The sequence below is a fragment of the Natrix helvetica genome (assembly GCF_964273705.1).
Source record: "Natrix helvetica genome assembly, chromosome: 11".
Classification (NCBI taxonomy): domain Eukaryota; kingdom Metazoa; phylum Chordata; class Lepidosauria; order Squamata; family Natricidae; genus Natrix; species Natrix helvetica.
The window spans coordinates 15,555,243-15,570,595 of record NC_138562.1 but is presented as its reverse complement, the minus strand read 5'-3'; the positions used below and the strand labels follow the sequence as shown (position 1 = coordinate 15,570,595).

The 15,353-nt window shown below is 38.5% G+C and overlaps 1 protein-coding gene across 1 annotated transcript in view; it reads left to right on the top strand.

Moving 5' to 3' along the window:
• PCDH11X (protocadherin 11 X-linked) overlaps nucleotides 1-12,803 on the top strand; it is a gene marked incomplete at its 5' end in the record, with an annotated part of 388,530 nt that extends 375,727 nt beyond the window's left edge. The window contains one exon of the mRNA XM_081963961.1: nucleotides 12,758-12,803. Within this exon, the coding sequence (XP_081820087.1) occupies nucleotides 12,758-12,790 (33 nt within the window). The 3' untranslated portion in view covers nucleotides 12,791-12,803. The remainder of the gene's footprint in view (nucleotides 1-12,757) is intronic.
• Nucleotides 12,804-15,353: the final 2,550 nt, after the last annotated feature.

Here is a 15,353-nt window from a genome sequence, read left to right as displayed (position 1 = left end):
TTCTAGGCAACTGAATAGAGCAGAGTATTTACTGGCCGGATCTCCTTCCTGTCGCCAGTGCAGAATTTTATTCAGCAGATTCACATTGTGCTCAGAGAGAAATATCTGCCTCTACCTAGGATCGAACTCACAGCCTCCTGATTCTGAGGTGAGAGCTCCACCTCTAGGCCACCGCACCAGTCAAATAACACTTAGGCTTATGTACCAGTATATAAATACTTTACAGCCCTCTCTAAGTGGTTTACAGAGTCAGCCTCTTGCCCCCAACAATCTGAGTCCTCATTTTACCCACCTCAGAAGGAGGGAAGGCTGAGTCAACCTTGAGCCAGTGAGGATTGAACCCCTGGCAGTTAGCAGAATTAGCCTGCAATACTGCATTCTAACCACTGCACCATCACGGCTCCTAACTCTAATTATTCTTTTTTCATAGTCATCACAAATTCTTTTGCAGTCTAGTCTAGAGTTGTGATGGATTAATTCAGGTCCCCAAACCCCGGACCGTAGAGCAGCACCGGTCCATGGCATGGCAGCAATAGGTCCATGCAAACAAGCAGAGGTCCATATGTGGGATGTAGGCAGCACATGACACCATACCCCCTCTGGTCACGGAGAAACCTTTCTCCATGGAACTGGTTCTTTGTGCGCAGAAGGATGGGAGCCAGCCACTGGATTACATGAGTGGTGGGTATTTGAACAATTTTCATTTGTTTAAAGCTCAAAGCATAGAACACAGAATAATAAGGTTGGAGAAGGCCATGGAGGTCTTCTAGTCCAACCTCACTATGCTGTATCTCCTGTAAACTCTACTATATGGCTATCCATTGCCGTTTTTGCAATTGCCAACAAAACTCTTAGGTTTCATTCATCTCTCAAACTATGAATTCTGTATATGCGTGTCTGCAATGAGTAAAAACCCCATGACTACATATAGCAAAACCCTTGATTTAACAGACCATTCAAAGGATCGGTTATCCCTGAGTGTCCATTAAATCTGAAAGTACAACATTTACAGTACATTATGTCATTTGGGTAATGAGGCCATTATGCAAATGAGGGAAATCAGGTCATTTGAATCAATTTACATCATTTCTGTAATGTCATCGCTACACAAATAATGTCAGTTGACGCAAATGATGTAAATCTAATGCAATTTAAAGTAAATTTAAGTGTCCCAGCTGGATTACTTCGGATAGAGTAAACTTGTCCATTGCTTGTGGGGATATCCAGATGGAAATTTTGCCTATTATATTCCGGGTACATTAGATCACTTCGGTTGGATATTCATAAATAGATTCCATTAAACAAACAAACAAAAAGTGACAAATCTTATTGTTGTGAGGTCTTGGAAGGGGGAAAAAAGGATTAGAAAGAGTTGGGTGCTGTGATTCCTGCTGGAAATTATGCTACAGATACATTATTATCTGTAGCTCAATTAGTATGACTGCAGGTCATTCCAGCTATATCCAAGTAGGTGACCAGCATGATAAAATTTAGCTTAATGAGAGTCTGATTAATAATCACATAAGCATACTTTAATCAGATGACAAATTTACACACTGTAGATGCTCTTAACATTTGGAAGTCTGATTTGGAAACCAAAAGGATAATGTAACTATGGCCCAGTATTTGGGAATTCCAATGCTGTGGGTTAAATTAGGAATTTCAAACTACTTCCGCTACATTGCCAAGAAAATTCTTTGAATGTATTAACAAGAATCAAATATATATTTACTTAATGATGTCGATATGTGTTGATAAATAGGAAAAATGATTCAGTGTTATCTCTCCCTTATTTGAATGAAAGAGGTTTTTCTTTTAAGCTTATTTTTCAGGAAGGTTATCAGCATGATAAAACCTTGTTTATTCAAAAGCTCTTATGAAAACAAGGAAATACGAAGGAGCAAATAGCTTTGGTATCATTGTTTGAGGAAGGCACATGGTGGGAAAGAAGAATGGAAAACTTACAAATGTAACAACTTAACCATTATTGGTTAAATTGGACCTCGGACATCTCATGTTGAAATTTACTCTCTTCCAAGTTCCTAAGAGAAGCCAGAAGAAAGTGCACAAGTCTGAATATATTGATGCAATGCAGAATCAAATATTAACTACTATTCTCACTTTAGCTGTGTGTGAACAGTAGTACTTTGTCACCCTGCGAGATGCTGTGACATTTCAAACAAAGGGAGCATGCAATATTGTCCTTCCCCCTTGTCCTTCATAAGATTTTTTTAAAAAAAGAATCTCATAAAATAAAGATAAAAGGTATTGTATATTTTTAATCACAATTTTAACTGAGGACGGAATCTGTATATTTGAAATATGTAAAATATATAAACTCTCATTATGGTTTCAATCGCTTGTGCTGGGTATAGGTAGCCTTCCTTCCTTCCTTCCTTCCTTCCTTCCTTCCTTCCTTCCTTCCTCCATCCCTCCCTCATCCTTTCCTTCCTTCTAATTTTTCCTTCCTTCCTTCCTCCCTCCCTCCATCCTTCCTTCCATCCTTCTCCCTCCCTTCTTTCCTTCCTTCCTTCTTTTCTTCCTTCTTCTTTTCATCACCTTGAATCCTGAAAGTGCATCTGAAGGCAACTTCTATTCCATGGGTTGATTATTCTCACTGTCAGAAAGTCCCTCCTTATTTCTAGGTTGAATCTCTTCTTGGTCAGTTTCCATCCATTACTCCTTTTCTGGGCTTCGGGAGCTTTGGAAAATAGCTTGACCCTCTCCTCTCTGTGGCAGCCTCTCTAATATTGGAAGACTGCTCTCATGTCTCCCCTGGTCCTTCTCTTCACTAGAGTAGCCATGCCCAGTTCCTGTAACCGTTCTTCATATGTTTTAGTCTCGAGTCCCTTAATCAACTGTTAATAATAGTAGTAAACCAAATAATTCCATCTTGGAATGAGTCAGAAGATTGACAAGTATTAATTTCAAATTGAATTAAATGTAAGAGCTCGATTAGAAGGCACACAAATGATGAGGAGTTGTTCTTCAGAGACCTTGTATTAAACAACAAGAGTGTTTTCCTTCTACAAGTAACAGAGGGAGTCACGGCTGATGGCAATGAATAAAGACTCATCTTTGCACTGCCTGTGTATTCAACTGCAAGCTACATTCTATTTGAGCCCTATGTTAACATCCTTGACCCCTTACTTGGCTATAAATAATCAGAGATATTCATCAGTTGACAGCAGAGGCAAAGATTGGATTTTCTTTACAGAAGAGTGAGAGAAAAATGATCTGCCCTCATATTAGCTTTTATATTAGGGGTCCAGTCTGCAGAGTCTTCTTTAGTTTAAGGCCCATTTCAAAGATGGTTGCATCAAAGAATTGCAGCATTCTGGAGAAATGAACCGAAGAGTTTACAATACATTAGTACACCATCAGTACTAATGGACTATCAAAAGTGAACCGGTTTGATATCATATTGCTTAACAAAATGAGTATTGTAAAAGCTGCTCTGGAATTGATCCACTCCATTAAACATGTGGTGTAATAATAAAGATCCTGGAACACGTATGTTGGCCTTCGTACATGATAGTTAATAGTTAAAGTAATTTCATAGAGGGAGAACAGAAACGGAGGGAGGGATCTCAATTTATCAATGGCTAGACAGCAGGAACAGAAGTTAGAAAAGAGGAGTTATAAAAAGAAGAAACATTAATATGGAGAGTTGTTAAAGAAGATGCTAAGAATTATTGTTATTATATTATTAGAATACAAATATTATAATGATGAATACAACAACAAATATGTGGATTATGATTGTTTAAAAATAACTGTTCCCAGATTACACACTGTCAGTTTGCCAAATTGTAATTTAACTGCCCACTGTTAATCCACCACCAATTGCAATATATTATTTTGTCTTTTATTCTTTTACCAATTATTATTATTTTCCTGCTTTTATTTGCTGATCTGTGACCATAATAAAATTGATGATGATGAATGGAGGGAGGAACGAGAGAGTGGGAAGAAGGTAATGCAGGATATCTCGAATGTAATCTAAGGATTTAACATAGTTTTGTGTTGTTGTGCTGATTAATTGTTCTATTCTGTAATGGCAATCAACCACTTTGTATGTGCTATGAATGCTCGGTGGGTAGTCTGTTTTTCTATTTTCTTAAAAAAAAACCTATCAATCGAAATATGGTGCAACCAATGTAATTAAAATTCCAATGTGTGTCTCCTCCAGATGTTGTAATTCTTTTCTGTAAATATTGCTTACGACTTTTTTCATATTTAAGAATGGACACGGTGCCTTCTGTTAATTTGGAAGTCACAATGACTGATTGTCTGCGTTAATCTAGTGTGTGTGTGTGTGTGTGTGTGTGTGTGTTGATAAAAAGATGTGATAGGTTTACTGCAGGGCAATTTTCCTTTGATAAATGAAATTGCTTTCATTTGGTCTTTCAATAGAAATGGTATCAAAGGTCCTGTGAATAGCAATGAAATTGATTTTTGTTTGCTAATCTAAAGAGGTTACATTTTCTCTAATGCCAGTCTTGTAAACACTGCCAAAAGCAAGGAAAAGAACATTTCATAGTCAGGATTTCCCTTGAAAGTGGGATGAAAATGCATTAAATTTTTGGAGTGAAAAACCTAGTAAATAGCCTTAAAAAGAGGTCCAAATATCCTGGATTTGTTTACCCCCCCCCCTTAAATTTAAAGTACACTTTACCAGTAAATATGGGGGGAGTTAAAGTGTACTTTAAATTTAAGGGGGAAAAGTTAAAAAAAAAGATATTTGGACCTCTTTTTAAGACTATTTACTAGGTTTTCCACTCCAAAAATCGAATCCATTTTCATCCTACTTTACCTGTAAATATGGGGAGAGTTACCAGGGATGCAGTGGCTCAGTGGCTAAGACATTTAGTTTGTCGATCAGAAAGGTCGGCAGTTCAGCAGTTTGAATCCCTAGTGCTGTGTAATGGAGTGAGCACCCGTTGCTTGTCACAGCTTCTGCCAACCTAGCAGTTCGAAAGCATGTAAAAATGCAAATAGAAAAATAGGGACCACCTTTGTTGGGAAGGGAACAGTGTTCTATGTGTCTTCGGCGTTGAGTCATGCCGGCCACATGACCATGGAGACATCTTTGGCTTTGAAATGGAGATGAGCACCGCCCCCTAGAGTCGGGAACGACTAGCACGTATGTGCAAGGGGAACCTTTACCTTTACCTTATGGGGAGAGTTAATTCAAGTCATTTATTCCTAAAACATAAACATCTGCCAAGGTTGGTCCTGTTTTACAGATGGTTTGCTATCTTTTTTTCCCCAAGCAGGATTGCTGTCCTTATTCTTAGGTGGTTTTAATTCTTGTTGATAGGAACAATAATAATAATAATAATAATAATAATAATAATCATAATCATAATCATAATCATAATCATAATAATCATAATAATAATCATCTTTTATTTCTAGACTGCACCCTTTCCTAAGCAGGACTCGGGGCGGTGTACAGTCATTATTAAAACCATATACAAATACATAGACATAGACATAGACGTAGACGGAGGAGGTAGAAAATATACTGTACAATAATTAATTAAAATACAAATAAAATTAAAATTCCCTTAAAAAATTCCCCAATGAAATGTTTGCCAGGAGGTGGAAGATGGAGCTATAAATCGGCTAAGCCAGCTAATTGGAACAGGTGGGTCTTGAGCTTCTGTCGGAAGGAGCGGAGGTCGTTAGTAGTTCTAATATCCAGAATCTAACAAACCAGAATCAGAGCTGGGCCTTTGTTTATACCAGTAGAAGGCTCCAAATGACAATTTTAGAGTGTAAGGAAAAGAAAATATCTGTGTCAGAGTAAAGAAAGAAGCAGGATAAGACAGTTAAAATATGGAAAGAAAATACTAGGATATTCAACCTGCTGTGTCTATGGCAATAAAATATTCTGTTCCTCCACCTAAATTTTGATAGAAAACAAAATAGCTCTGTTGTCAAACAGTATTTCTTTTTAGTAGTTTTGCAAAACAAAATTCCTGTTAATAAAACACAACATTCTTTCTAGTCAAGCATATAATATTCGGTTACTCCATCTAAATTTTGATAGAAAAAAAATAGCTATATTGCTGAACAGTATTTTTTTTTTTAGTAGCTTTGCAAGAAAACATTCCTGTTAATAAAACACAACATTTATTCTAGTCAGGAATATATTTACGCTAAATGGTAACTAGCTAATATCATATTGCAGTATTGTCATTTTTCTAAAAAAAAAAATGCAAGCCTTAAAATCCCATTTGTGTGTGTTTTGGTGCCAGATCATTTTACAATAAAATATTATGCACTGTTATGTTGACTATTAACTGTGACTCTTGGTACTTGTCTTTCGGTTTTCAAAGCATCAGCTTCGTAAAGTCTGCAGAGAGAGAGAGAGAAATTAATCCTTCAATTATGACTGAAATGAATTCCATTACTGGCTGTCTACAACGGATTCTGGAAAATGCAAATCCCATTTCAGCCAATATGCTGCTCTTTTTGTTGTAAAATGGAATACATTAGGGTTGATAAGATAAAATTCACTTTATAGTTGGTCCCTTTAATATTTGGTGTGTAACAAAAGTCATGTTTCCGTGCAGATTTGCTGATGTACATTGTAAAACTCCAGATTCCGAAATACTAAACTTGTCTCATTATACAGTTGAAATAATGTAGGCATTTACTTAAGATTAACGATGCATTCAGCAATCTGCTAAGCCAGTTTTCCCCTGTGTAAAATGATAAGTCTGAATCTTCCAACTTCAGACAGACAGTCTATTTGCAAACGTATCCTAAGCTTTTAATGCTGTTGTTATTTTCTCATAACCATCATTCATTTTATTTTGTTCTGTTGTTTGACTTTTTTTTTTTGATCCGATAGAGTAAATTTCCTCCCCACTAAGGTTGTCCCCCCTCCCAAACAGGAAAAAAAGGAGGGGGAAGCTTTGCTCCAATAGAGTTAGCATCATCCTTGTGAACGAAGTTTCCCACTTTTCAAAACTTTGCGAAGCAACCTTAATGCTTTTTGTGCCTGATATGTTAAGGAAATGTGCCAAGCTCAAGGAAAGAATGGGGACATCTCAGACTGGAGAAAGGAGAAGGTGTAAAAAGATTTTACTAGTATGTGCATTGATCTTCAACGTGTCATTAAAAAAAAAAAGCAAGTGTGAATTGTCTAATGCAAAGATTCCTTTAAGACCTTGTATCCTTTTTGGTAACAGCTTGCAAATGGACAGGTCCATTTTCTCTGATTGTCAAATTCACTTAAAGCAAGTTTACTTCTGCCCCTTTTCATTTACTAAAACAGTTTGGCAAACCCCTTGGCCTGAAATTGCTATCGCCAGATTACTGCCCAACATATGCTACAAAAATGGCTATACAGGTAGAGCTACTTTAAAGGGTATAAGGGACACGGTGGCTCAGTGACTAAGATGCTGAGCTTATCAATCAGAAAGGTCAGCAGTTCAGCAGTTTCGAATCCCTAGCGCTGCGAAACAGGGCGAGCTCCCATTACTTGTCCCAGCTTCTGCCAGCTTAGCAGTTTGAAAGCATGTAAAAAATGCAAGTAGAAAAATGGGAACCACCTTTGGTGGGAAAGTAACAGCGTTCTGTGCGCCTTTGGCGTTGAGTCATGCCGGCCACATAACTACGGAGGCGTCTTTGGACAGCGCTGGCTCTTCAGCTTTGAAATGGAGATGAGCGCCCCTCTCAAGGGTGCAAATAGTCTGCTTCAATTTGGCAAGATTTATGTCTATATGTGAGTGCCAATAAAGGGGGCTTCTTAGAAGACCCTCAGAATGTCTTTCTTGGGTTCTGTATATAAGCCAAGGTCAGGAATTCTGCTAGTGGTACTGTAGTTTCCATAAATTATGTACAAATGCTTAGACTGCATACACAGATATGCATGCATGATTGCACATGGTACAACTCCAAGGATCCCTGCAGGATCTTCATCACCCATGAACTACCCATCGTGTATCGGGGAAGAGGATAATAAACAAGAGTTATTTTCAAGAAGATTTTAGTTCAGGTTTTAAACTCTAAAGAGCAGCCGAGTTAATAAATTGTCTGAATTAGTTGTTTGCGTCCAAAAGTATCCTCGGAGGGGACAAAGGGGATCAGATCAATGAAAGCAGAGTTATGGCAGTTGAAATGCAAAGCCCACCTCCTTTCTGTGTGTTGCAATGTTGCATGCCTGTCCCAAAAGGGTGCATTCTGTGATACAACAACACAACACTGCTTTTATCTCTCTGCGAAAAGCAGTGAAATCCTTTAGATGCTGCTGTTTATGTGCTTCTGCTGGTAGACGTTACTTATATTTCTTTGAAGAATTTCGACATTCATGCAAAGTATGAATGGTATATTTATACATCTACATAGGTGGCCCTATGCTTAAGTTGTATTAATCAGAGTTTCATAACTCCTCCCGTCTTCTTAGTTTGTTTTCTTAAGTGTAGAAGTTGACTTACCTCAGTGATACATTATAAAAGACCATACGTAAAGGTATAGGTTCCCCTTGGACATATGTGCTAGTCGTTCCCAACTCTAGGGGGCGGTGCTCATCTCCATTTCAAAGCCAAAGAGCCAGCACTGTTCAAAGATGTCTCCTTGGTCATGTGGGCGGCATGACTAAATGTCAAAGGCGTATGGAACGCTGTTACCTTCCCACCTAAGGTGGTTCCTATTTTTCTACTTGTATTTTTTACCTGCTTTCGAACTGCTACGTTGGCAGAAGCTGGGACAAGCTCACACCGTTACGTGGCACTAGGGATTCAAACCGCCAAACTCCCGACCTTTTTGATCAACAAGCTCAGCAACAGCCACTGAGCCACCTTATAAAAGACCACAGCTGAGTTTTAATAAAAGGGTTAATCAGCAGAACGATGGCCAGTTATTTTCCTGATAGAGATTCAATAACTCGGAATATTTTGTTGTGGTTATACAATAAGGAATGAAAAAAAGGATCCCTTTCCCCATATTAAACGTTCTTTCACATGCTTGTGTTTGGCTTCTTGAGAGTTTAGTGTTTTTTTTTCCCTTTCCAAATGCCTGACAGGGAAAGCATTTTCTTAATCAAATATTTAATGACTTTGTCTCTCGCTGGGTAGCACTGAAAAATAGTAATCATTTTGCCGCAGACCCTTATCTTTCTTAAGGTTCTTCAGGCAATCAAACATTCAAGCGAAATCAGGATATCTCATTTAGAGGTCACAACTCAATTTGTTTGACATCAAATGCAGCTACACACACACGGCTCTATAGAAGGATGGTGGCTGAGGAAAAAAAAAAAAACCTCATATGTTCCCTGTAATTTTTAGTAACGGCCAAATTGCACGTCAAAATTGTACAATTTTTGGGCACATTTGTGAATTGCAAATGAAATCTGGGAGACTACAGAAAAACTGGAAATTAGCCCAAGCGTGGGCTTTGTGCTTGAGAGGAATCCAGCTGGAAGATAAAGGCTGCTCTTACGCCCCTGACCAGAATGAGACAACCTGAGAAATAGCCTAAGATGGGATGGAAGAATATCTTTTTAAACTCATTCATTCCTGCCCCAGAAGCCTGAGAGGAGGATGCACTGCCAGCAGGTCTCCAAGGAAATGAGTTCGTAAGGCTACCGGCCACGTGCTAAGTTTTTATTAAGTTTTAAGCTGACAGGAACGTACCTGCTTAGAAAAGGAATGTATGAATTGACCTACACCGCTTGCGTGATAAGTAGCAAGTAGAAAGGAATCCATGTAGCTCAGGGTTGAACTGAGGAATCCTTAGTGCTCTCTGAGTTTATTGGTGTTTATTTATTTTTATTTTATTTATTTATTTTCGTCAAGCATGTATTGGATAACAGATATAAGTCTAAACGTGATTTTGAATACATGAAATGGATACGAGTAAAAGGGAACATTAGGATAGGGATGCTAGGCACCTTGCTGCACTTCTCCACACCCTCACAGACCTCTTAGGAATGGGGTGAGGTCGACAGTAGACAGCTCAAGGTTAAAGTTTTGGGGGGTTGGGGAAGAAACCACATAGGCGGGTAGAGCATTCCAGGCGTTGACCACTCTGTTGCTGAAGTCGTATTTTCTGCAATCGAGTTTGGTTTACCTTCAGTTTGTATCTATTGTGTGCTTGTCTACTGTTGTGGTTGAAGCTGAAGTAGCCATTGACAGGTAGGACAGTGTAGCAGATAATTTTATGTACTACGCTTCATTACCCAACTAGGTAACCACATCAATGCCCAACTAGGGAACATCAACCTCACCAATGACGTTACCAAGTTGGGTAACGCAACGTCCGCAAGCAAACACACCAATCTCAGCAAGCATCGAAGACTTCAAAAGCACTAAATCTCGCCTTGTTTTGTTGTTGTTGTTGCTTCAGCTGTGCCGTTTAGCCTTTGCAACCACAGCCCGTTAAGAAGTCTGTGGTCTTTAATCTGGGAATTTGGGCTGCCTGCTTTGAAATGTTCCCTAGATGCTTGCATTTGATTCCATTACTAATTTACCGCAATATGCTGTGTGTGTATGTGTGTGTGTGAGAGAGAGAGTGGGGATGTGTGTGATACATCTGTTTTTCCAGTTAGCACTCCATATGGTCTGCAAAATGCCTTATCACTTGGACTTTTGTTGTTTCTAAATAAGAGATGAGTGTGTCACAGGATAGCCACCGTCTCTTGAGAGGAACCGGGGATTGTGTTTAAAAATATGGTTTAACAATAGAGATTTGAAATAAATTTCAGCCGCAAAATTAAGGCTCCTTGTTTTGGAATTAGAGTAGTGGCCCAAAGGGTGGAAACCTTGTGGGAAAAGTGTACATTATTTTTGAGGTTTGATGGCTAATAACCCCCCCCCCCTTTTTTTTTTAGTAGTACTGTTGGAAGAAATGTCCTTCTGGGTTCGGCTCCAAGTGGGGAAAAAGACACTGGAGACATGGAGGCTGCTTGGAAAGATGGTTTTAATGGTGGACAGGACCACATGGCTTGAGTCCTGAACAGAAAAGGTGATCACATGCTTCAATGTTGGTGGAGAAGAAGAGAAGGGAAGAGAAGAGAGTGAAGAAGGGCTTGCAGGGCTTTTTATAATCTGTTCGGCCCCACCTATCTGTTTCCTGTTCCTGTGTAAGAAATGTATTCTGATTGGTTGCCAGACTCCCATGGGCCCGTGCAAGGGCAACCCTCTAGGCTGAGTTTTGAATCCAGGTTTGGTTGAGTTTAGATGCCATGTGGTCAGTTGAGTAAAGGCTTATATTATCATGCCTTCATTCCCATCCCCCTGGAGCTGAAGAGGAGAACTCTTTATTATGTAAAGTGGACTAGCTTGGCCTTCTTAATGGTCCATTGATAAAGTGGGGATGGGCAGGAAGCTGCAGGAATTTACTTTGTGTTTAAAATGTGTTTCTCCCTTTTTCACATCCAGGAAAATATAATATTCTGCCTTTTTAATATTTCCTAGGATATTTCATTTTTTCTGGGAGAGGGCTGGGTGATAACTTCCAACAGTACTATACAATCATATATCAATGGAAAGATATTTTAATCAAGAATGTAATGCAACAAAGTTTGCTCAATTATCTGTATTCTATGAAAAGTTACAGCCAAATAGAGCCAGCAATCAAACCCAGTTAATAGAAGCAATCATTCAATCTTGGTTTCACACTATAACAGCTGCAGAACTAAAAGACTTGGTTCGCTTCATGGGAAGATGGTGTAAGGCCGTAGTTCATGCTAAAGGTTACCCAACTAAGTATTAACTGGCATGGTGATTATTTTTGTACATGAAGTTTTTTTCTACGTGTTTCACTTTCCTTCTTTATAACTGCTATTCTAATAACAAATCCTTCATAAAAGTTATTGCATTACATTCTTGATTAAGTTACCTTTCCATTGATATATAATTTTATGGTACTACTCAAAAAAAAGTGATGTTATTAGCCATCAAACTTCAAAAATACTGTACACTTTTCCCAAATGGTTTCTACAATTTTGGTCCCTAATATATATCTGTAGTCTTTGAAAAACAATGTTAACATTTTCGACATCCAAAACTTTCTGTCACAAAGAACTTTTGCAAAATGTCTTCCTAGAACAAAGAATTGTAAACCCAACAAATGATTTTAATGATTGCCTTTCCCTGTTTTGGGGTTGATCTGGAGATTAAACCATAAAATCATAATTATTAAATGCTGCAATAATCTCTTCCATGTTACTATGATAATTTTACTTTGTGGGAATTTAAGAATTATGAATACCAGATTTAAGCACCTAGGAACTGGAAGACTCTGCAACACAAGGGAGCAAATTTGCTCAGCCTTTTAATATTTTGAGACTCGTGATTCAATAAGTACCCACAGGGCAGATTAAAGTAAGTTATGAAAAGTTCAATGTATCATACTATCTGAAAATCCTCTTGTGTGAAAATACTACCTGCTAATATTTTCTCTGTACAAGAAACTGGTTTGGCTCTTTCTTTAGAGCATGTCTGAATTTTTGTTGGTTTTCTCTTCTTGAGAATTGCTTTAAAAAGTTTACAAAATGCAAAAGTATTTAAAAATGCATGGACAAGCTTAAAAAACCCAGCAGTATTAGCTAACTGAGGTTTTGAAATTGAGTATCCAGGCCATCATGTAAGGAGATGAAGTAAAGAGATGTATAAATAGACATACTTTAGATTTTGCTTTTTTAAAAAAAAAATAATGTGTGTTGTGAAAGCTAAACCAATGGGCTTAAAGTAATGTGAAATTCCTTTTTTTTTTCTTGCCCTCTTCCCCATGCATGCAGAAGAGTTATGTAAGTGCTGCTGCCTTAAAATGATGTTTATGCTTCCTTTATAAAAGATTTAACAATTTTTAGAATGTGTACATGATTATCCTTTTGTATAAGAAAAAAATACTGGATGACGTAAACAAGTCAAAATGTAATATAGAGATATAAAATGGCAATGATGTCCCTGTATTAATGTAGATCTATGGTCTGTGTGTGTGTGTGTATGTGTGTGTGTGTGTATGTGTCTGTGCGTGTATGTGTCTCTGTGTGTGTGTGTGTGTATGTGTATATATATATATATATATATATATATATATATATATATATATATATATATATATATATATATATATATATATATATATATATATATATATATATATATATATATATATATATATATATATATATATATATATATATATTCGTAGATTTTCACGGGTGTAGGTATGCTGGTTTTGTTGTATTTGGGTCTTTTCCCGTGTAGGATTGAGATTGTCTTGGCAACGTTTCGGCAAGATCTCACTTGCCAGCCTAAGCCTGAAGATGGCAAGTGAGATCTTGCTGAAACGTTGCCAAGACAATCCTATACGGGAAAAGACCCGAATACAACAAAACCAGCATATATATATATGAAAAACCAAACAAAACCAAATCTGCTACCTGCTTCCTGACATGTCTGTAGAGTGAGAAGGAAGGTGGAGTGGGAGGGAGGGAGGGTGGAAGGAAGAAAGGGAGGGTGGAAGGAAGGAAGGAAGGAATGGGGGAGGAAGGGAGGGTGGATGGAAGGGAGGGAGGGAGGAAGGAAGGAAGGAAGGAAGGAAGGTGGAAGGAAGAGAGGGAGGAAGGAAGGGGGAGAGGAAGGGAGAGAAGGTGGAAGGAAGAGAGGGAGGGAGGGAGGAAGGAAGGAAGGGGGAGAGGGAGGGAGGGAGAGATCTACTGTAATTCTGAGCTTATGTAGAAGTCCTGGAATTCAATAAATGGAAGTTTTTCTCATTGCCTTTGAAAATCTTAATCCTTTCAGTCAACTGACAAACTGTGGATAGTTGTTTTTTTTAAAAAAAATGATGGAATTATCTGGCATACAGTATTTCAACTTAATGCTCCTTTAGATAATCATTGTGTAGTTCGTTTTTAAATTGAACTAAAAATCTTCTCTACAAACGGAGACAGAGAGAGGTATGCGAGTGAGGAGGAAGCTGTGAAATGTTAAGAATCTCTCCTTGAGTTTCCTCTAAAGTTCCACCCTGATACATTTTCAAAACTGTAGAAGTCGATTCTTTATTTGGCCATTTGGTTTGCTCCAAGGGGCTGACGCCACCATACATGGAAACCAAAGTCTCCATCTGGAATTCCTGACAGTTAAAACAATTCACCAGTGTAACAAGTTGCTTCCAACACTCGAGTCTGTTCAATAAAAATTCTTCTGCGCATTCACAGAAGCAAAAAACAAGATGGCGGTGCCAGAGAGCCGGTTCCGGGGCGTGGCAGGCCTCGGTTGCTGCCCGTTCCAATGACGCAGGCCCCCAAACCACTACTGTTTCAGCCGAGCCGGTCTGAACCGGTAGAAACACATCACTGGAGTGGGGGTATCGCAGATGGATGTGGGGGGGGGAGTCGGGGGAGTGGCGCCTCTCCCGTACCCCATTTTTGATCCCAGGAGGCTTCAGGGAGGCCTACTAGGCCCAAAATGGGTTGCGGGAGGTGCGGCATCCCCCCCCCCCATGCCCCATTTTTGGTCCTAGGCTTCAGTGGTGGCGAGTCTGTCTATTTCACATTTTTTTCTAGTTTACCAAGAAGTAGATTTTTGTCTATAGTTGGGGAACAGTAACACAATCTGTTTGGAAGAATCACAGTGTGTCTTTATTTTATTTTATTTCATTTTTTGAACCTGACATTGCCAAACACTGAACAGCAACTGCTTTTTTTTTTTTTTCAAAATGTATGACCAGTTGCTGAAATAGAGATGGTTACGATGAACCTGCCTTTAGTTGAGGATGGAAATTTGATTTGGTCTTTTTAACGTTTTTCACGACTAAAACACTCAGCAATCTGTTTAAGTATAGTAAAACGGGTGCTTATTAGCGTTGCAATCAGCAGGAGATGTGGTAGGGTGACTTGAATTATACATCAAGAAGGACTGCATATTTTTGCACCTGTGGTGGAATGTTATTAAAATTAATATTGCTCACCATGCAAACATCTCCAGCCATTATAATGGCACATCATGTTTCTTGTCTGCATGGTCTTTTTGTTCTGACTTTACAACATAATTTGACCTTCAGAACAAGCTTTTTTTTTTCCTGCCTGATTCAAAATAGGAGAAAAAAAAGAAAAGAAAAATATTTTTTGAGAGCGGTTTCATAATAAATAAGCCTGGGATTTAAGGAAGACCAGTTCAAGGCTCGTTCGGACGTTGTCTGTATGAGTACCAGTTTTTCCAAACAATACATTATTCCTACCTCCATATAATGTCTTTACACCAAAAAAGATTCTTCTGCTAAACATTTTCTTTCAGCAGAAGTTGTCCTCTTACAGAAGCAGGTCTGTAGGAAAGATGAGATTGAAATGGTTGTTAGCAGCTGGATTGTCCAGAATCTTTGAGAAGTGC